At 40.2% G+C, this 23,854-nt stretch overlaps 1 protein-coding gene across 1 annotated transcript; it reads left to right on the forward strand.

Annotated features, from left to right (window-relative positions):
- The first annotated feature begins 95 nt into the window (after positions 1-95).
- LOC139449560 (alpha-N-acetylgalactosaminidase-like) lies at positions 96-23,854 on the forward strand. Its single transcript, XM_071231012.1, has 8 exons — positions 96-142; positions 2,078-2,247; positions 12,897-13,071; positions 16,261-16,435; positions 18,397-18,488; positions 20,162-20,323; positions 21,352-21,549; positions 23,129-23,854. Exons 2-8 carry the CDS (start codon positions 2,084-2,086, stop codon positions 23,420-23,422), a joined length of 1,260 nt encoding a protein of 419 aa, XP_071087113.1. The 5' UTR covers positions 96-142; positions 2,078-2,083; the 3' UTR covers positions 23,423-23,854.

Here is a 23,854-nt window from a genome sequence, read left to right on the forward strand (position 1 = left end):
AACGATCTTTTATTTATTCAGAATTGTTGGCTATGCATTACATTATCGTCCTTGTATTCATATATTTCTTAAATCTATTGATCGTCACGTGATGAGAAAAATCATGTGACCAAACTACGTACGGTCGAAGAGGCGTGATTTGGTAGGTTTGTTTATTTATCTTCTTCAGTTCATAATCACCCACAGTCAACTAAAGGCGACAACGTCTGACGTGGCATAGATATCACATATCACTCATCGTTCATATCATGATCATCATTGCAGTGATGTCTCCCAGCTGAACCAGAGTCGGCTTCTAATTGCCTGGCGAAAACGGCACCTTCCTTCTTTTTTCACCTTGGTACTGAAACAAATTAAAATAAACTCACATGGTCACAAACAAGTTTACATTATTAGAAATTAGCCCCTACTCCAAATTACTCTCCGACACTGAATGGGAGGCAGCTAAACCTAGTGTGAAAACATAACATGCTTTGAAGTTTTATGTACCTTTAGTCAAATTAACTCAATGTCAAGCTGAAACTGTATTTGAGATGCTGGTTTCGCCTAACAAATAGTAGCCGTTTTCACAAAATGCGGTGACGTTTTCGCCAGAGGAATTGGTGACATTTTGCAGAGGTGAGGTTTTAGCCTGCCTCCGCTCATTTACAGCTGCATGACATTTTATGACAATTTTATTCCTGTTTCCAAAATTTCCAACCCAAACGAATGATCTACCCCTACCCCTTTGGTTGGACTAACAAGTCTATGCATAGTCCAATCACAATCGCGCAACAAAATCGAAATCCAGTTCGTAAACGGTCTTGCAGATTACAGTCGTTTGCAGGATTTGCAAATCATTTGCACCACCAACTCGTCAACAGATATTTTCCAAATCTTTTCATGTTTTTAATGAAGGTGCTCACTTGATTTGATCTGATTAGTCCATAGGCGAGGCATAGAAGGGACATAACTCTAACAGCCACTGGTGGGGCTATTATCGAGCCCAGGAATTACAGCTTAGTTCGTCAAGGGTGGAAACTGGACTTTTAAAGTCAGTTAACTCTCTTGTCTCGGGAAGATGTTAATGTCATTGCTTCAGGTTGACATTTATACCATGATATTATGAATAAACAATATCAGCCTCACACCCCCACAGAGGTTTCTGGTCATGTGGGAGGCTACCCCAAACTTAGCACTGCTAATATGCTACAATGTTGACGACTACTGAAATGCAGCTTTGGTGTCAAATAGGTCCATGGTATTTATCAGAGTAGAATTGAGAGATACTATAAATCTGGAAGTTAATGCATCACCAAATTAATACGAGACCCTGAGCCAAAAATGCAACTCAGTATCAATGCAACTCCACCCACCCCATCCTCAGTGGAATGATACATATCCTACCTTAATCCAATCAAAAAGCAAATAGCACCACTTGTTAGCGCTGAGTAGAGCACTTCCGTAAAAACTATAAACAGTGTTTTCCTAAAAACAACACACAGTTTATATGTTTACTCTGTTCACTGGCATGAAGGAAGTTCAAAGGCAATAAAATAATTGAACCAACAACAGTTCACTGATTGGTAATGCAGAGAAGGTGTCAACAAACAAAAGGTGACAAGACAAATGCTGTAGATCTGAGGAGTGTGATGAAGCCTATCGGTGTGCATTGGGTCGTGTCGGCCTTTGACAAATTTGTGGGTGGGTGGTGTCTGTCTGGACTGCTGGTGTGGCCTAGTTTGACACGAGTGGGTAGAACTCTTGACCCCAGCACTGATGACTCACCGGGTAGCTATTCTGTAATTCCTATTCTTTGAATGACATGGATATACTTGTTACGACTGCTGCGCCTTGTTTTTTTGTTGACATTCAAGTTGGTTTTTATGCTATCCAAAGTGTGCAGTGAGGTCGTTTTATTGTTGATAGTCATTTTGGAGACATAAATGCGAAGTTTCATAAATGCGAACAAAGACCACAATCTTTTTTCGCATTTGTTTCATGCCCGCGTTAATTTAAAGATTTACAGTATTACATTGCATAATCGAAGATAGTTTACTCAACCCATGTAATCATGATCACTATCGATACTTTCTAGGAAGACATGTTTGACGCAAGTACTCTGATATGGCTGGTCAGCTGTATGCTGCTCCCGGTCATCAACAGTCTGGACAATGGCCTTGCTCGGACACCACCCATGGGCTGGATGGACTGGGAGAGGTTCCGATGTAACATTGACTGCAAGAACGACCCGGATAACTGTATAGGGTAAGTTCACTGATGATGAGAATTGGGCCACAGATGTTGATCTGTGGTTAGGTTTAATACTGCTTCAAGTATTGCCTTCATAATATCATGGCTTTATGTTGGAGGAAGGCATAAAATCATTCAGGTTGTAGTGAAACACATGAATAGAGGCAATCTCATTAAAATCAGATCATCAGCATCAATCCACGCAATTGGGATACGATGACATGCATCAACCAAGTCAGCAAGCCTGACCACCCGATCCCGTTAGTTGCTTCTTATGATAAGCATGGGTTGCTGAAGACAAATTCTAACCCGGGTCTTCACGGGTCTGCCAGAAATCCTAATAAATCCCGGGTCGCCACAGTTATGTGCTCGTGGTTTTAACCAAAGTGGTAAACGTCTGAGACCTGCATCACTTCGGTCTTTCCTCCAACATTAAGCTTACATGCGGTGATATAACTGGAATACTGTTCAAAGGAGCGTTAAACAAAAGTCTCTCACTCACTCTGAAATGCAGCAAAGCATATGAAGTGGAAATGATACGCAATGCGTTACTGTGAGATACTGTTTGTTACTCTCAACCTTTCTTTATGTAGCTACATAATACTTGCTACTTCAAGTGAACCTATGTGTTGTGTGGGTATAAAGTGTGAAGACCATTTCTGCTGTCCCTGCCATGACATTCAGGGATTTAATGTGGATTCTAAATTTAGTGCCCCAGGCAGGCAAATTGGGGAAAACAAATTATTTTCTTAAATTTAGAGATGTTTAAACATTGTAATTTGCAGTCAGGGTGGCCTCTTTGGGATGTGGATTTTCAATTTCTACTGCAGGACCCGGTTTTTCGCGTGCGTGGGCAAAGTCAATGAAGCGCGTGTAAAAGGACTTTGAATATCCTGTGTATTGGTGTCACTTCACCGTTAGTGCTTGGTTGATTCCCGGCCTTCATTACCACCAGGTGGCTCGTTTAGCTGTCCGCGGCCTGTGCGGTTAGCGGGTGAATGTCAATACATGGAAAGACGTGTGTGTACTTGGATGTGTGTGATTTAAAATTGACGTGTTGCACTATCAGGATTGTTTGAAAATTATTACGTGAACTTCACGAGTTTAGTGGTTTATCTATTCATCATAGCACACAATGAATGGTCTACGATTTAATATGACATTCAGTTGATGTTGAGAGTTCACACAATGTGTGTGGGTATTTCCTATATCAATTACCCGTATTTTCTTGAGTATGGTGCGCACCCCCCTCTAGGGCATTCAGTATTTTTGGGGGAAAAATCGAATGCTAAGTGCAGAAAAAAATTACACCGTAGATCTACCCCTTCAGCGAATTCCGGTAAACGTACGGGTGATGAAAAACTTGGTCAGTACAAATTCGAAATTTGAGATAAAAAATCACCAGACATGTTTATTTACCGTTTAAATTGGATTTTGTGTTCTGCCAGGCGTTGTTTTACATCCAGGGATTAAGATTACCTTGTGTATTTTCTCGTAAACTAAGCCGGACACAGCAATCAGCTGTACACACGTATTCTTGGAATCTACCGGTGATTCGGTCAAGACACACCCAATGATATAAAACTTTACAGTATTTTAATGCAAGGATCGGCAAAAATTGTATCTGAAACTATTTTTTATCAGGAATAATATATCCCAATATCTTGTTAATTTAGTTGCGGCTTTTACTAAACATATTTTAAATAATAATATCCCTTAGCGAAGCAGCTGATCGCTATTGCCGGGTAATTCTTTTTCACATGGAACCAGTCTGACCAGTCACCGTCAAGGCTCTCGCGCACGTGATCGCGAGAACTACGTGTTGACATAGAATCGTCAAACTTAACAAATATGACTTTTAACGAGTCAAAGTATGGCATTTATGATATATGTATCCATTCTCTGTGAATTAATGTTCGTTTCAAGGCGTCAATAGCGGTAATCTGACCGTGGTTGCTGTTAATAAAGGTGAGTTGCGCGATCTTCCGCTCGCTTCACACGCGATTTCGCCGAAATTAATTAAAACAATATTAAAAGGAATTTTGAATCAAATTAATGAAATAAGTTACATGCATAAGTCCAGATATACAAAAAAACAACACTTTTTATAGCCAGACAGTGTTATTACATGATTAATTTTCGTACTTCAGTATGGATTTGTTGACATGGTATATCCGGTGTTACGTGCTCACGGCAATATCTTTCCATGGGGAAAAAAATTATAAAAACTCATTATTTCGTGTACAGTGCGCACCCTCTTCTACACAGCTGTGTTTTTTGGACAAATATTTCTCACTATACTCAAGAAAATACGGTAGCAGCTGATTAGTTATTTCATCCACGTCATGGAACAGTTAAGGCATATCTTTTTGATCGTTTATTTGAGGATGTTAGAAATAAAAGTCAACGGAAGAAATCCGTACGCCTGTTGTCTTGTTTCTTTGCTTTATGAAATATTTAGTCCCACCAAATATACATGTTCATTCTGAAATCATGTTCAGATGTCATCAACAGCTCCATTTATTGGTGAGCACTTACAATAATAATTATGGGATACATCAGCATCACAAAGAGCACCACGTGTTTCAGGCGGGTGTTTGTAGCAAGTTCAATTGCGCGTGTTATGGCAACAATATGTTGCATTAGCTATAATTTACACTATAGCAAATGCAAGAATAATAACATCAAACATAAATATAAATGGGGAAGAAAACATGATCTTTTTCAATGACTAGACAGATGGTTTACGTACTTGTCCGTTGTCGACAGGTCGGAATTCGCTTTATGCAAATATTTTTACCCGGGCATAAATTCCATTGGCCAACTTGGTTTTTCAAATTCTGAAAACACGTGGACAGTATGTTTTCTACACACAATGTTGCCTGTGATATTCACTGTGCGCGCGTGTTTACGTGTATGTTTCATCGTTTCTACCGTTATTTATTGGAATTAAAAAATGCACTGCGGTTAACCGACAATAATTGACTCCCGTACTTCATTACGGCGAGGTGACTTGTTTCTTTGTGGGGTTGTTTAACACCGCACAGCTGGGTGACTGCGGACTGTAAATAATCAAGTCTGAACCAGACAATCCAGTGAATTCACGAGCATACGATGACATGCATCAATCTATGCAGCGAGCTTGACCATCCGATCCCGTTAGTATTGGTTGCTGAAGACCAATTCTAACCATGCTAACCCGGATCTTCACGAAGATATTGATATTAATAATACTGTATACTTATTTTGTTGTCATTTAAATGTTACGATAACGATGCTACACAGGTTTTGAAGGTCCAATGAATTAACATTACGTCGGCCAGAACGGAAAAATAGACACGTTTTGTAATTTTGAACCGTTGTATGTATACTTAAGGACATGGGTATTTTCTACAGCAGCTGCCAATAATATGTTAAAACATGACAATCACAAGTTAGTTGTAGTAGTGTAACAAACAACCGCGATGTGGTTCGCTATGTTAACAATGAGAAGAAGAATCGACAATTTGACACACACTATGTTGATATTTTTTTTTCTTGTTGTGGGAATGTGACCGGGGCATATTTCACTGTGAAACGTCCTCCTAAGGTCGGATGTGTTCATCGTACAGTCAAGTCCTGTTAATCCGTCATTATTGGTTGCATATAATTATGTCGGATAAACGAAATTAGGTAGTATTAACGTTCGTGATCGAAAATCGGACAACTACACGTTCGATAACAATTCAAACACGTTGTACTAAAAAAGGAAATAATCATATTGTTATGTTACTATGTTAGCGGAATACTTTTTCAAAAACTACTGATACGGACTGTTTGTCTGACTTAAAATTCTTTATAAGGCATAGTTGGGAATGCAAGTCGCCAATTTGAAACTAGTGCCGCAAATGCTTAGAAAGCTGCTTTCTTAGTGGCTTATGTCGACTTCCTGTTAGTAATTTCATTGGTCGGTGAAACTTCGCGGAAGGTCGTTCTGACGTGACCTGTAATGTCCACAGCGGTTGCGAGAATTTGCATATGAGTTTAATGAGATTGAGGTAATCGAGGCATTTGATAAATCCTGTTTTGTTTATTTAAAGCCGTAATTGTTTATTGTTAAGCAAGTTTATCTCTGCAGACGTTGAAATATGCAGCTACTCGCCGACTCGTCTCGCATCAAAACACTTGTCTGTGTACTCGCGGGCAGATGACCACGGAGTACGTTGATCACTGTGTCGGATTAACGAGGCTAATTAAAAAGTGATTTCAGCAGTTCGTTGCAAATATGGTGTGTCGATGTCGGGAGTGCGAGGCTGTCGAATTAACGGGTCTAAACAGCGGTGAAGTATATTGTAGATGTATATTGCTGCACGGTCGATTGTCAAACAATTAAAATCATTCCCGGGTTCACGTTGCCATACAGCCAATTCAAGGAATTCGAGACGTGCACGTCTGTAAAAAGTTGATATAAGTGCCTTAATGCATATCCCAGAAACTAACCCTTACTTGTTGAGAAAGAAACTCGTAAGGTTGTGTCATTGTAAAGTACAGCCTGACGCGTTATTGTTGTGACTGTTAATTTGACGCATTCATTACTGGATGAACGTTTAGGAGTAAATCAGACCTCTTATTGATATGTCCATGTATTTGTACATGTTTATGTACATAAAACATATTAAATTAACTGAAACATGAGGCACTCAAGATGGGTGACAGCAGCATAAAAATGTATTATATTAAAATAGCATAATATTTTTAGATAATAATTTGTTTTAAAATATTTTACCCCGTTATCAATTCCATATGTTATTGGGCAATTCTTGGTATATTATTAATGTTAAATGTGTTCATATACAATCATATAGAAAATATTTCGATATTGACATCAATACGTTAATTTTCGCTTCGCTTCGATTCTCTTACACTTTCACAATTCTTCGCCAGTGACTGGACGGATGAACGATCGAGCGAATTCCGATTCAAGTAATCGTTGCATTCTCGCAAAACGCCGCGCCTGTGATGTCGATACATAGTACTTTGGCTAATTCGTGGTGTCATCAACTATCATACCACGGAAAGAAATCGTGATTCTCTCATATATGAAGTACCTTCTGAAATGAAGAATATTTTGGCATTAATTACGGGATATTGTGCCAACGCGTGCACGGTCTAATTGGCTTTGTATATATATTAGTTGCTGATGGAATGTGCAGTTATCCCCCTGTTTGTCAATGTAAACAAAACAAGAGGCGACATATTTTAACGTGGATGGGTAAGTTCATTTATGGAGAAGTCACGTGCTGTATTGCGTCATCCCAGTTGACCGCAGGGTGATCACTGGCTCCCATAAAATTCATGCTGTTTCCCATTTGATTACGCGTATTTGGTGATAGCACAGGGATTACCTAATACAATAATATCCAAAAAACAATGAACACCTGTTATTTTTATTTGTTTAAAACACACGACGTAGGTTTTCCGTATCTGGACCTAATTATGATCCGACTTCCATCTTCATCAATTTAACAAATCAATCTTTGCTGTGACTAGTTTTGAACATCAAGCTGTCGCGTATGTAAGAGTTAAAACTAATCTGAAACTACATTAAAAGTGAGAAGAAGTGAGTGCTGAAATCATACTGGGTATATAAAAGTCCAGTTCCCAGTTTTTTCTGTACCAATTCATCATGGCATCATTGAAAAGCAGACGACAAGCATTGCGGAGAAGTCAGCGTTGATCAAGAGAGAAAGAGATTCACAGGCTAAAGACAGAATCGGAGGCCTTGGCATGAAGCAGGAAAAGACGGGGTACGACCAGACACTGGACAATGCACTGTTTGCGTGAGTTACGCTATCCCGACATGACGGGACACCCATCTGTGGCGAAGTTATGAAATTTCAAGCCCAAAAGATTATTTCATTCATGTATATCTTACCATATTTGCATTCAAATGGGCCCAACAGTCAAAGTAGTTAACAATAACGGAACATCAAAACTTCTACAAAAGATCGATCTTACTCATTTATGCACATACGTCCTCAAGTGTGCATATACAGTACATGTATTTGACTCCTCTTTAGTTCAACTATCACCCGACCTACATTCCATAAATTGGAATAACACGGGCGTCGTCCATGGGCCCCGAGACCCGCGTTATCGCGGGGGATGACTGTATAACTGCCAATCACAGTGGATAATTAAATATACAGAGTTTCCTGTGTATGGCAGATGTGTATGCCGATTGAGGAATTTGCATTATTTCTAGAAGTACTGTATGCATATGAAATATATATTAGAAAATCACCGTGGGCATGTGGACTGTAAATATCAAATGCCCCACAGCATATTAACAATATCAAATAACAATCTTATGTTATCCCATACGCATGCAAGCATTATGAAATCGACGCTAAAAACAAGGAAATAAATCTGTTTCACCCAAGGTGATGTGTTTAAGAACATTGGTTTTGTATGAAATAAGACACCCCGCAACATGTAATAAGGGTTAATCATATTTTATTCATCTGAGATTTGATAACAGGCCAAACTGGCTCATGTAAATAACGCTCCCTCCAACACAACATATATTAAATACCGCATTCAGCAATATTCCAGCTATATGACGGCGGTCTGTAAATAATCGAGTCTGGACCAGACAGTCCTGTGATTGACATATTGAGCATCGATCAACGCAATTGGGATTGATGACATACATCAACCAAGTCCGGGTCGCTGACTTTGTTGATGCATGTCATCGTTTGTTTGTTTGTTGTTTCACGCCGCACCCAGCAATATTCTAGCTATATGACGGCGGTCTGTAAAATAGTCGAGTCTGGACCAGACAACCCAGTGATTAATATCATGAGCATCGATCCACGCAATTGGGATCGATGACATGCATCAACCAAGTCAGCGAGCCTGGCCACCCGATCCCGTTGGTCGCCTTTTACAAGCATGGTCACCTTTTACGGCAAGCATGGGTTACTGGCATGTCATAGTATCTCAATTGCTTGAATCCACATGCACATCAATTCCAACACATTTCTCCTGGGTTTTTTATCTTTTTTCGCCACGGCGTAAGTCATGGATGTAATCAAGGTAATCGCCGTTTCACTTCGACTTATCCAATGAGGACAGTCGGGATTTTACTATCGATTTTATTTGTGTGGCGGCAGTTTCATATATAATATAACCCCAGATCCATATTGGTAATGCTTTACGCATGGAAATCAACCGCGATATCGTGGTTCTAAATATTTGAATCTGCTGTCACAATTATTTTGATTGCTATTAAAATTCCACATGCCCCCCAAATCCCAACACATTTTCCCTGCTTTTGATCTTTTTTCACCACCGCGTTACGCATGGAGGTTGACGAAAATAGTCGAAAACAACCGTGTGTTCATTTGTGTAAGCATTTGCATAATGCAGTGTCGATACGGAACATTGAGGTAAACATCGCCATCACACACACATATATGCTGTCACAATCAAAATCGCTAATATTATACCACATGTCCCCCAATTTCCAACATATTTCTCCTGCTTTTGATCTTTTCTGAAAATGTATGCCATTTTTTCTTGTAATCTCCGTTTTTGACGACTGTTGTTTTCGATTTATATGTATGATAAAACAACACATACATATTCGTCAGGCGGTATCCTTGGAAACCATCATGATTATCATGTTTAAAAATATTGAAATCTGCTGTCACAATTCCAACACATTTCTCCTGCTTTTTAAATGTTTTTCGCCACCGCGTTACACATGGAAGTTGGCGAAAATAGTTAAAAAACTGTTCCGTAAGCATTTCCGATTCTAATGTTATCAAATTTGTGGATTCAAGGAAATGCCATAAATCCCTGTATAACAACTTCTGATAAGTTTATTACATAAACAGAACCACCTGCCCGACATGCTCATTACAGAACATTTCAATACATACACGGCACAGATCACTTTTGCGTCGTGCCATGACCTCATTGTAGACATGATAGAGCTACTGGTCACCGACCAGTTATCGCCATTTGTTGTTTAATTTCTGTCACTCCGTGATTTCAATTCGTGAAATAAGATTCAGTTGATCTCTGTTAGAACTTTCGCGTGCCACGTGCCACGTGATCACGCATGCGCTTCAGTTATACAAGTGACATTACCAATTTGTCGTCTGCAATCTGACAAACCAATGTTCCCCAAATTCGATCTCTACATGCTTATCTTATGTACTATGGATTTCGATATATACCCATGCTATGTACAGCTCAAATAGGTTCCAGAATTGTATTTTGAGAAAGAAATGACTGACCGATAGAAAGCAATGCCAGAACGGAAGTGCGTCATTGTGGGTTTTTTTAATGTTTGAGTGAATTAGTCGCGTTAGCCCGCATGTCTTTGATAAAACTGTATTCGAGCTTGGCGATTATTGTGGGTTTTTAAAAAAAATATTTCCTCACTAGTGTTTTGTTTATCATTTTCGGATAAATATTTCTCTCTTCTAATGAAAACGAGCAAAATTAAAATGATATCCCGTGCGACAACGGGGAGTTGGCGATAATTTATAGCCAGTAGCAATACAGTCTAAATAATTATGCCAAATAATATGTAAAGCGCACAGAAAGGCTTGCATTTCTAATTTCAGAATAAGCGCGTTTGTTTACGAAATGTTGTGTCACATGATATGCAAATTAGGTGTAATGCCAGGTCACCCATGCGCCGGAATAAAGCTTTTTGCCGGATCATGGTTGGTCTGATTACAACAATGCTTATCGTTTTTACTGAATTGTTATATTCTGACCGTACTTCAGATGGAAATCGCGCGGATGTTTAAAATATGGAACTTCGTGGACATATCGTGGTTGGTTACCACATGTGACAAAGATTTCTCATGTATATATTCTGGCATTAAACATCGTGTCCGTGCCGATAACTCGAGGTGACAAATGCCGACCGACATGACTAACATCACACGAACGTCTTTCGCATGCTCGAATTATTCCGTACCGTATCGCCACATAATAAAGTGGCGGAAGGGAACATTGAGGTGAGTATCGCCATCACACACACATATAAATGCTGTCACAATTAAAATCGCTAATAAAATCCCACATACATATTTGTCAGGCGATATCCACGGAAACCAACCGCGTTATCATGGTTGTAATATATTGAAATTTGCTGTCTCAATTCCAACACATTTCTCCTTTTTTTTCGCCACCGCGTTACAGTGTTCCGTAAGCATTTGCGATTCTCATGTTATCAAAATTGTCATACAATATTCATGAAATCAAGAAAATGCCATAAACAATATAAACATAAACAACTAAACAACTAAAAATTCTCTTGCAAAATTCGTGGGCTCGAGGAAATGCTGGCTTTGATTTTATTAACGAGGTGCCATAAATCACTGTAAAAACAACTTGGTGACACTGACAAGTTTATTACATAAACAGAACACCTGCCCGACATGGTCATTACGTAACATTTCCTGTGCGTTACAGCAAAGATCACGATTGTGTTTGTAGGAATTACCATAATTAATTCACATGGTGTAACTTGCGTTGACCATACGATGAGACCTGACATTAGGCACAAGTAGTCAGCTGATCCGGTCGAAGAACTCTCAAGTTGTCTGCACATCCGGTAAAAGAGCCCTCAAAATGTAACGAAATGTCATTTCTTGGGTACCTGAGACAGTCAAAGCTTTTGAGAATTTCCTCATTCTCTCTCCAATGTCTTTTTGTTTGAAGGCAACATTGTATTACTCTTAATAATGACGATGTACTTAGAGTTGTATATTTTATTGCCGCTTCTTCTTCTTGGCAGCTGATGGTAAATAAGCCGCACTCGGTTATCTCCCTTGAACGCGCGCGAATGGCTTGCCCACCAATTCCAACACATTTCTCCTGCTTTTGATATTTTTTCGCCACCGCGTTACGCATGGAAGTTGGCGAAAATCATCGCGTTACGGTGCGTTATAGTATTCCTTAAGCATTTGCGATTCTAATGATATAAGTTTTATTACAAAATTCATCAAATGAAGTTTGCAGTTGCCAATTGAAATGACCCTACTGTTTTGCATCATTTTTTTTAACATTTTCCCTCTCTAAGTCAAGATTACTGTTATTTTTTTTTCAAAAGTACATTAATACAAACATAATGAATGTATGTTACTATTTGTGTCTTTCTTCATGCAAGTTAATACTTTTTTTATAACAAAAAGGGGGAAAATATGTGAAATCAGGCAAAACTGAATTTCTACACAGAGTTATGGGAATTGAATTGCCGTGCCGGCAAGAGGCCACCCTAACTGATTTGTAATTGCATTCAATTCAATAATATAAAACTAAGAATTAAAGCTCTATGTTTTTATTGGTCCTGTTATTAGTGAAATACAAATTATCTCCACAAAGTCATAAAATTAGTTATTTATAATATATATTAACATGAATTGGGAAATTCTTAATTCAGATTGGGGAATTTATAATGACATTTGCTGCAGACTTGAGGCTGAATATCGGCCTCTGAGCATAAATCCTTGATGTTGCTGGAATATTGCTTGAAGCGGTGTAAAACCATGCTCACTCACCCACTATGTGTTATTGCAAGAATTAATGTATGAATTGTACTTTTTATCTAACTCACCAAACAGATTAAATGTAACGGCCACTGTTGATGTTATCTGCAGAGAGAAGCTGTTGATGGACACTGCTGACCGCATGGCTGCAGACGGTTACCGTGATGCGGGATACCGCTACGTGTCCATTGATGACTGCTGGATGGCCAAGCAGAGAGATGCTAATGGTAAACTGCAGGCAGACCCAGAACGTTTCCCCAGAGGGATGAAATTCCTGGCAGATTATGTAAGTAGAGGTAGAATCAGGGTGACAATGAATATTGCAAATACAGTCAGTGAGTGTTTGTTGTTTAACGCCGCACTCAGCATTAATTACGGCTGTATGACAGCGGTCTGTAAATAATCAAGTCTGGACCAGACAATCCAGTGTTTGAAATTATGAGAAGTCATGACCAGCTCATAGCCAGTGTATGTTGTTGGGAACTATGCTAACATTGAATCACCACTCAATGTCCACCTTGATGTAAGAATATGGCAGCTTGTATGAGAAGATAAATTTTTGTAAATATAAATAGAGATACAGATAAAAAATGTCTTTGAATATGCCATTCTAGTGACTTGGGAAAAGTGTATAACAAATCTCATTAAAATCAGATCTTTGTTCTCGTTATCACTAAACAAAGATATGAGGACATCCCATTATGGGTCATGTCAGAACGACCTTTCATCCAACCAATCAAAGCATCACTTACCAGATCATGAAAGTGACAGTCGGAATGTGTTTTCTAATCAGCAACCTCGAAAACGTTAAAACGGTGTATTCCAAACGACAGTTACGGCCCGTACGACTGATTCCATCAAAATTATGATCTATCTCTCACTTCCATGGGATAAACATTTGAACGCAGGAGGCGTTGCACAGTACGTGGGAAGCACTGCCATACAATCGCAACCATATATTAGACTGATATATTTGTCTCTAACTAAAGATATTTTCTTTAGTTGTAAATTAAAGAGACACAATGTCCACTGTCTTTGTCCACCCAGGCTAGAATATGACCCCATCACCCCATTGCTAGTCATAAGAAGTGCCTATGCTTGGAACCTGTGGAATACCTGGTAAGAACAGATCCCCGACAACCTTGCTAGTCATCAGAAGTGACTCAATGGATTGGTCGGTCAGGCTCGGTGACTTGGATGATAGTATGCCAACTTACCCCGATGACGCCATCTTCCTGAGGCAAGGGCATTAACTGACTATAAAAGTCCAGTTTCCACCCTTGCCAAAGTAGGCTGGAATTCTGGAGTTACATTTTGGCTAGACTAACGAGTCTATGCATAGTCCAATCAAAATCGCATAACGAACTTAACATCCAGTTTGTAAACAGTATGGATTTCAATGTGCAGAATTCGGTCGACTGCAGGATTTGCAAAACATGTTTACCATCAACCGGGCATCGACAGACATTTTCCAAATGTTTTCATGTATTTATTAAAGGTGCTTAATTGATTTGATTCACTTCTCGAAGTAAGCCCTGTTTCATTACAATATGATATGTTGATTATCGATCAGATCGTATTTACTGGGCGCTGCCATTTTTTTAAAGCAAATCCAAGAGATGTGAGAGGTGGAATCTGATTGGTCAATAGGAGGGACATAGAAGGGACATAACTCGTAAAAGCCACTGGTGGCGCTATGATTGAGCCACAAAATTCCAGCCTAGTTCAGCAAGGGTGGAAACTGGACTTTTATAGCCAGTTAACGCCCTTGCCTCTGGAAGATGGATGGGCCAGAATTTTGCTCATAACATCAATCACTGGATTGTCTGGTTCTGACTCAATTATTTACAAGCCACCATCCTACAGCTGGAATATTGCTGCGTGTAGCATTAAACAACAAACAAAAAGACGGATGTCTTAGTGGTAACGATGTAGACATTGTGTACTTAAACGTAACTGTTATATTGACATCATATAATATTTGAGTTAGAAGAAAAACGTCTCAATAGCTAAAATGAAACCTGCTGGTTCACCTTTGATATCTTCGACAAAGTATTTACCAGTATATTATGTTTGAATACAGACTTTTAAAAGCATTTAGAAGTTGGCAGTAATCAGGGACAACGTTTCAGGGCTTCTTTTTGCCACTTCAACAGACGTTAACGTTTGTGTATGTATAAATAAAGAAGCTGTTATCAATAATAAATCTTTGTCATAAAAACAGACAGATTGTCGAATGTGAACCATGCTATTTTGTTTGAGTGTACAGGATCTTTACCTGTGTTTTATTTGATGGGTTCTAACTGAGTTTGATTTGACGCCGCCTTTAGCAATATTCCAGCAATATCATGGCAGGGGACACCAGAAATGGGCTTCACACATTGTACCCATGTCAGGAACCGAACCAGGGTCTTCGGCGTGGTGAGCAAACGCTTTAACCACTAGGCTACCTGACCGCCCGATGGGTTCTAATTTAGAGACAGGAGAGTTCAGCCTTACTACATGAAATGTCAAGCTTTAGCGTCTCAAAAGTCACATTTTACCTTATCTGACGCTACTGTAGCACTGTGTAGCGTCAGGTAAGTATAAAAACATTGCATTTAATCAGAAATGCTCATGTTTGACCTTACCTGACGCTACACAGTGCTTTAGGTGTAGTATCAGGTAAGTATAAAAACATTGTATTTTATCAGAATGCTCATTATTGCTTAATAATTAGTCATCATGATTATAAGTATGTTGGTATTTTTAACAGACTGGGACTTTTCCAAAGAAAGATTAACTTATCAATTTCATAAAGGATGCATTTGCTCACATTTATGTATCACTTAAACCATGAGTGTTTTGTAAAACACTCAAGACAATAGGTAACAAAGCTTGGATGTATACTGTACATTTTCCCGAGGCAAGCATGTCCACTAGCGTATATCAAAGACACTTTTCTTGGCTCGATCCTGGCGCCACCTAATGTAGATCTTACTTACTTACTTGAGTTGGAGATTTTACGTGCGCTTTCCAACCAAAGCGTATGTCGCACACAGTCACGTAGATCACATGTTGTGCCCCTTCTAATGAAAATGCGATATCCAATGAGATCACTGTTCTTATCTCATATAGCTTCTCGAAGATGGCGACTACCATAGGGGACGACCTAGTCGATCAGATAACTAAAACATTGGCAGTCGTCGGGTGGTTTAAATGATGAAAAAGACATATCATCTAAATCACTTTCATACGAAGGTGTACCAATTGTGGATGTTGATCATGTGAAATGTTCTCTAATGATTTGACTATCGATATGTGCAATAGTCCAATCATATTTAACACAGGAAAGTGGACTTGATGTGGCAAGGGTGGAAACAAGATTTTGATAAAAAGGCTAGTGGACGCTCTTGCCTCGGGAATATGGTATGCTGTGATGCCTCTTGTGTTATGTGGATGGTGACCCGCTACATGTTATACACGTCTGTTGTAGATGCATAACAAAAGTCTATTGTTGGGGATCTATGAAGACTTCGGAACACGGACGTGTGGTGGCTACCCCGGCAGCGAGTTCTTTTTGTCAGACGATGCCCAGACATTTGCCGACTGGGGTGTCGACATGTTGAAGCTTGATGGTTGCAATGCTGACAAGACTGATATGAGCGTTGGTAGGTGTAGAACACTGTCTGAAACTCAGCAGAGTAAACTGAAAGCCTTAAGGGCCGGCACTTTCAAAAACTGTAGGCCCATTGGAAAAACTGTAGGCCCATTGGAAAAACTGTAGGCCCAGTGGAAAAACTGTTGGCCCAGTGGAAAAACTGTAGGCCCAGTGGAAAAACTGTAGGCCCAGTGGAAAAACTGTTGGCCCAGTGGAAAAACTGTAGGCCCAGTGGAAAAACTGTAGGCCCAGTGGAAAAACTGTTGGCCCAGTGGAAAAACTGTAGGCCCAGTGGAAAAACTGTAGGCCCAGTGGAAAAACTGTAGGCACAAACTTTTTAGCTGAAGCTGGGAGACCTACTCTTGCAATATAAATTACAGAACACAACCAGAAGCTTTTACTGCTATCACAATGAGTTTCCAGAGAATCTGTGATCTTTGCTATTACATGTCATACACCATTTGAAAGGTCTAATCCTACTGTTTATAAATACATGTATGAAAGTCATTGAAATTATTATGAAATTATTTAAATAATTCATTTAAAACTTTATTGAATTTGCTTTTGATAATAAAAAAAATGCACTAACACGTTCATAACGTCCAAATTTAAAAAAGCACCATGAAGCGAAAATAATTGCATTTCTAAGATTTCATAATAGAGCTATTCACTAGCTTATTTCGTTTTTATTTTCATTGTTAAGTAATCCAAAAACGATGATAAAAAGTATTTTAAGTATGATCTATCATCAAATATTTCCCGATATAAGTGGCTTCCGCTCAGTGACTTGAGAAAATACTGGGAAATACCTCCGTTTTTGAAGCTATGTATAAAAAACATGTTTGAAGATTCATTCGTTGTTTGGTATCGATAGAATGCTCTGAACTTCAATAATACTACAGTAACCACGCCAGGAGTATGTTCGTAGTTCGTAGTATTACTTTGTTTAATTCATTTATGATTTTTTTTATATTGCACTTCGACATGGACTCGTTTTCAAAGCATGTGTCCCAGACTAATTTTTTTCAATAACATTGCAGGAAATAGTTCATAATTTTAAATCTATTAAAAACATATAAGTTGAAATGAAATATGTATTTTATGACTGAAAAGTGATAGATTTATTAAATGAACGATATGACAGGACTAAGAAGAGGGAGAGGATTTTATGATGAGTTTCCCATCATTGCATCGAATCCAGTGTTTAAAATACCTCTGAGTTTAAGAAAAAAGGAATTTAGAACATCCCAATTTTGAACAAAATTATGTTTGTTTTTTCCAATTTGCAAGGCAAGGGTACAATGTTTGGAATCCTAGTAATATCCATGTTTTTGACAGGGACAAGATGTGTGTGCTGCAATATTTGATACACATGACAGATTCCATGTTATTTCATGGGCTGTGAATTTTGTGAAATCAGTCATGTCAGCCTAATTGAAATATAGACTACCAGGGTATATATCTTTGTAAATAAATATGCTGCTATGAGTGTTATTATAGATCTACTTGGATGTTCATCTCTTTGCTGTAATATTTTGGGTTTTATAGTCACTGGACCTTCAGACCAGGCGAAAAATGTTTTTCAGTATATTTTCAAAATAGTCAGGTCACCAGAGTGTTTTTTCCCTTTTTTTCTAAGTAAGCTGAAAACTAAGTCAAACTTGTTCACAATCATGGTGACAAAGATTTGGCAAGGAAGGATAACTCTTTGGTGAGATAGGATGGCCTAGAGGTTAAGGTTGTTAAACATAGTTAGGGCGGCGGTGGTGTGAAAACTTCACTCACACATTGGCCTTTTGCAAGTCACTTTGTGACACAATTGCAAAAAACAATTGCACTCTTTGTACCACCAATGTATCTGTCTCTAAGAATAAGCTAAACATGTTTTTTGAAAGTCTGTTTCGTTAAAATCCAGTCAGCCAAGATTTACCTGGAATCTACAGACATTGTTTCATCAATGACGTTTTTCAGGTTATCCAACCATGGGATTCTTCTTGAACAAGACAGGCCGACCAATCTTGTACTCATGCAGCTGGCCGGCCTACACAGGATCTGGCGCCAAGGTATAGTGGTGTAGGATTTGGGGATCAGTTGGCCAGCATACACAGGATCCGGCGCCAAGGTAGAGTGGTGTAGGTTTGGGGGGTCAGCTGGCCGGCTTACACAGGTTCTGGCACCAAGGTATAGTGGTGTAGGATTCGGGGGTCAGCTGGCCGGCTTACACAGGTTCTGGCGCCAAGGTATAGTGGTGTAGGATTTGGGGGTCAGTTGGCCAGCATACACAGGATCTGGCGCCAAGGTAGAGTGGTTAAGGATTTGGGGGTCAGCTGGCCGGCTTACACAGGTTCTGGCGCCAAGGTATAGTGGTGTAGGATGGGGGGTCATTTGGCCAGCATACAGACTCTGGCGCCAAGGTAGAGTGGTGTAGGATTTGGGGGTCAGCTGGCCGGCTTACACAGGTTCTGGCACCAAGGTATAGTGGTGTAGGATTCGGGGGTCAGCTGGCCGGCATACACAGGTTCTGGCGCCAAGGTATAGTGGTGTAGGATTTGGGGGTCAGCTGGCCGGCTTACACAGGTTCTGGCACCAAGGTATAGTGGTGTAGGATTCGGGGGTCAGCTGGCCGGCATACACAGGTTCTGGCGCCAAGGTATAGTGGTGTAGGATTTGGGGGTCAGTTGGCCAGCATGCACAGGATCTGGCGCCAAGGTAGAGTGGTTTAGGATTTGGGGGTCAGCTGGCCAGCATACAGACTCTGGCGCCAAGGTATAGTGGTTTGGGTGGGGGGTCACTTGGACAGCATACAGGATCTGGCGCCAAGGTAGAGTGGTGTAGGATGGGGGTGTCAGTTGGCTGGCATACACAGGTTCTGGCACCAGGGTAGAGTGGTCTAGGATGGGGGTGTCAGTTGGCTTGCATACACTGGTTCTGTCACCAAGGTACACTGGTGTAGGATGGGGGTGTCAGTTGGCCGGCTTACACAGGTTCTGGCACCAAGGTATAGTGGTGTAGGATGGGGGTGTCAGTTGGCCGGCTTACACAGGTTCTGGCACCAAGGTATAGTGGTGTAGGATGGGGGTGTCAGTTGGCTTGCATACACAGGTTCTGGTGCCAAGGTATAGTGGTGTAGGATTTGGGGGTCAGCTTGCCAGCTTACACAGGTTCTGGCACCAAGGTACACTGGTGTAGGATGGGGGTGTCAGTTGGCCGGCTTACACAGGTTCTGGCACCAAGGTATAGTGGTGTAGGATGGGGATGTCAGTTGGCCGGCTTACACAGGTTCTGGCACCAAGGTATAGTGGTGTAGGATGGGGATGTCAGTTGGCTTGCATACACAGGTTCTGGTGCCAAGGTATAGTGGTGTAGGATTTGGGGGTCAGCTTGCCGGCTTACACAGGTTCTGGCACCAAGGTACACTGGTGTAGGATGGGGGTGTCAGTTGGCCGGCTTACACAGGTTCTGGCACCAAGGTATAGTGGTGTAGGATGGGCGTGTCAGCTGGCCAGCTTACACAGGTTCTGGCACCAAGGTATAGTGGTGTAGGATGGGGGTGTCTGTTGGCTGGCATACACAGGTTCACTATAGGATTATAGAAATCTTGTTAGCTGGATTGTTTTGAACATGTTGAATGGCTGATGGAGGCAATTTATTTCTAGCTAATGGTTAGAAAGCAGACAGATTTACATTGTGTTGTGCTATGTATGTATGTAGATTATACATTCTTCTCTGCATGTAGACGGACTACAAACTGATCGCCAAGAGCTGCAACATGTGGAGGAACTATGCGGATGTAGAGGATTCCTGGGCCAGCATCTATGGGATCATTCAGTACTACGGCAAAAACCCGGATAACTTCGCTGCTGTTGCAGGCCCGGGCAATTGGAATGATCCTGATCAGGTAAAATATTGCTTTTACCTTGATAACTGAGTGACTTCTCTGCTGTATGACTTGCCAGTCAAATTTGGTTATCTGACAGATTTGTGGGCATGGGGGGCCCAGTCGTCTAAGGCCACAATTCGCTGTGCAGAGCTGCATCCCTGGTCATACCGGAAACTTATGATTGTCTGTTGGAATTTCAGTTCGCCGCAATTATATTTCTAGGTCTATACTCATGTTCATGCATTTCTTCAAAGTATGAGACCACTGAGACCGGCATTTCCTCTCTTTAGCTGACATGCCATGATACAACCGGAATACGGTTAACAGCAACTCACTCACTCACTCACTCAGGTGCAATTTCTGAGAGTGAGTGAGTGTGGTTTTAGTATGGTTTTAGCAATATTCCAACAATATCACGGCGGGGGCACCAGAAATGGGCTTCACACATTGTACTCATGTAGAGAATTGAAACCTGGTCTGGTGATGATAAGAACTATTCTACTCAGAGTTTGTTAAGGATCATCACTTTAAAAGGTAATACGTCGAAAATGTGTAAATCAGTACAAATAGCCAAAGACAATATTACATGAAGACATATTTAATTAACAAAAACCCGGCCACACAATATCAACAAACAACATGTGACCCAGAATCAGACAGGTCACCCGTTAAGATCACACTATCTGACCAAAAGTGTAAAAACATCACGAAAACAAATTCATTGTCAAATTTATTGTAGCTCATATGTAATCCGAATTGATTCAATAACAGCCTGGCACCGTCGTCTCATGTTCCACTCTTCAGTAAGAGCATTGCTGAGTTCCTATTGAGTTGATGTAAATATTTTACGCCCTCTCCAGTCAGCACCGTCTTTCAATCAACAACATAAAAATTAGTTTTAGCACAGGTCACCATTTTGAGAATGAAGCAAAAGAATTTTAAAAGTTTGGTATTTAGTTGTTTTTTGTTTTCATTTTTTGCAAAGTTTAGGCAAGGTTCAACTGTATAACAAAAAAAACCTTGGTCTGATGTTGTTCTCTTTCCAGCTGATTATCGGTGACTTTGGCCTGAGCTGGGAACAACAAAGGGTTCAGATGGGGATGTGGGCCATCATGGCTTCCCCCCTCTTCATGTCAGTCGACCTGCGCACCATCAAACCAGAGTCCCGAGACCTGCTGCTCAACAAGCGTGTCATCGCCATCAACCAGGATCCCCTTGGTGTCCAGGGCAGCAGGTTATATCAGGTCAGACACAGCAGAGACAACACACACAACACACACTACTGCCAAAAAACACACTACAATGACTACAGACACTTCCAAACTATACACACTGCAGACACTACTCACACCAGACACAACACACTACAGACACAACACACACTCCAAACTCTCCAGAATACAGACACAACACACACTCCAAACTCTCCAGATTACAGACACAACATACTACAGACACAACACACATTCCAAACTCTCCAGATTACAGACACAACACACACTCCAAACTCTCCAGATTACAGACACAACATACTACAGACACAACACACACTCCAAACTCTCCAGATTACAGACACAACACACTACAGACACAACACACATTCCAAACTCTCCAGATTACAGACACAACACACACTCCAAACTCTCCAGATTACAGACACAACATACTACAGACACAACACACATTCCAAACTCTCCAGATTACAGACACAACATACACTCCTCAACTTAGGTAGTGTGTACCCCTTTTTCCCCGAAATATTTGATAGTCCTGCAGTTCAACAGGGAATCGTGCTCAAAATATAATAAGTTTCTCCAAAAATAAGTTACTTATCAGGTTAATTTTTTGGGGAAAGTTAAGTTGCCCCCTTACATAGATAGAAAGTGTTTCAGAGACACAAACAATTGCCGATTCATCCCATTTGCCACAATTTGTCACTATACCTGTTGTGTTGATTTTTTTTGATTTTTTTTAATCACATGCTTTAGCTACCATGTGTAGGCTTGGACAGAATAGGTCCCTGGAACCAAGGGCTGGCTATCGATGTAGATCATAGAGATCAATAATCACTAACTAAATATCGATCAGTTATCAATAAATATTGGAGAAGGGATTTAAAGCAAATATGCAAGAAAGTCCCGAAAGAAATCAACAGAGCACTGGTGAGCACTGACACATTTATGCAGGGATTACTTTGTGGACATTTGAGATATAACGAAAACAGTTGCTTTCCGTCTTCGACAGTTAACATTTTTAACAATGACAAATCTGTTTTGGTAAGTGTAAACTTTATTTCATCACAATAGTTTATTTGAGTTATTATCAACAGTTTCATATCGATAATCGTTAATATTTTTTCCCATTGACAATAATTAGCCAGCCCTACTGGTAACTCAGATCTGTCCTAAAAGCTCACTAAACTGGTGACTGAGTGATCAGATCACTAGGCTGATTATCTTACGGGGAAGGTCGGGTAGCATTTGCTCATCACGCCATGACCCGAGTTCGATTCCCGACATGGGTACAATGTGTGAAGCCCATTTCTGGTGTCCCCCGCCGTGATATTGCTGGAATATTGCTAAAAGCGGCATAAAATCAAACTCACTCACTCACTCATTATCTTATTCATGATATCAACCACTAGTAAGCCGACCAAGTCTTTACAGTTGCTATAATACAGCATGAATATTGCTGTAAAAGCAATGTTCTTCGGGACCTTGAAGGACAAGGGTTTACTGTATATTTCACTGAAAAAAAATATTAATTTTCATCCCACATCCATATTTCAACCCCGAGGATTAAACAATTTCCTTTATTCTCCAGCTTGGAAAAGTTGAAGTGTGGACAAAGCCCTTACAGAAGAAATCCTACGCCCTGGCAGTGCTCAATGGAGACACCAAGGGAACACCAACAAAAATGACACTGACATTTGGAGAAACCAGATTTGACTTCAGTGGTGTCTATGCTTACAATGTCACTGAAGCTTTTGATGGGAAACCTCTTGGAATATTTTCAGCGAAAGAAAAACTGCAAGTTACCATTAATCCAACTGGAATTTTCTTAGCTGTGGCCGTTCCGGTGCCTAAGAAAGATTTGGAACATCTTTGGAATAAATAGCGCTTCACCCATCGCCTTGTGAGGTGTCCAATATCGGACAACTCATCTGGAGTTAGTTTCTCATGGTACCGAACGGTATTTGAATCTCCACAGGTAGTTGGTAATAGGGTTACTATTGGAGGCATTTTAGCTCACCTGATAATGCCAAGCAGGCTTATTTGTCCATCATCCAGCCATCATCTTCTCCTCTGAAACCACTGGACCAATGAAGATGAAACTTAAATGATGACATCCTGTTTAGTGATTTATGGCCATTACTTAGTCTATTCTGCTCAAAATGTTATGAAAGTTGGTACATGTGTAGTTCGTATGGGTCTCAACATAAATCTTCCATTATTTGCAATATTTTAGATTTTGGTTTGTATTTACCATATTGTATGTTCTCCCAAAATGAATAATTGCCTTTCTAATCTTCTCTGAAATTAAAGGCGG

This window comes from Haliotis cracherodii, unplaced genomic scaffold (genome assembly GCF_022045235.1).
Source record: "Haliotis cracherodii isolate W230 unplaced genomic scaffold, xgHalCrac1.p SCAF_8, whole genome shotgun sequence".
NCBI lineage: Eukaryota > Metazoa > Mollusca > Gastropoda > Lepetellida > Haliotidae > Haliotis > Haliotis cracherodii.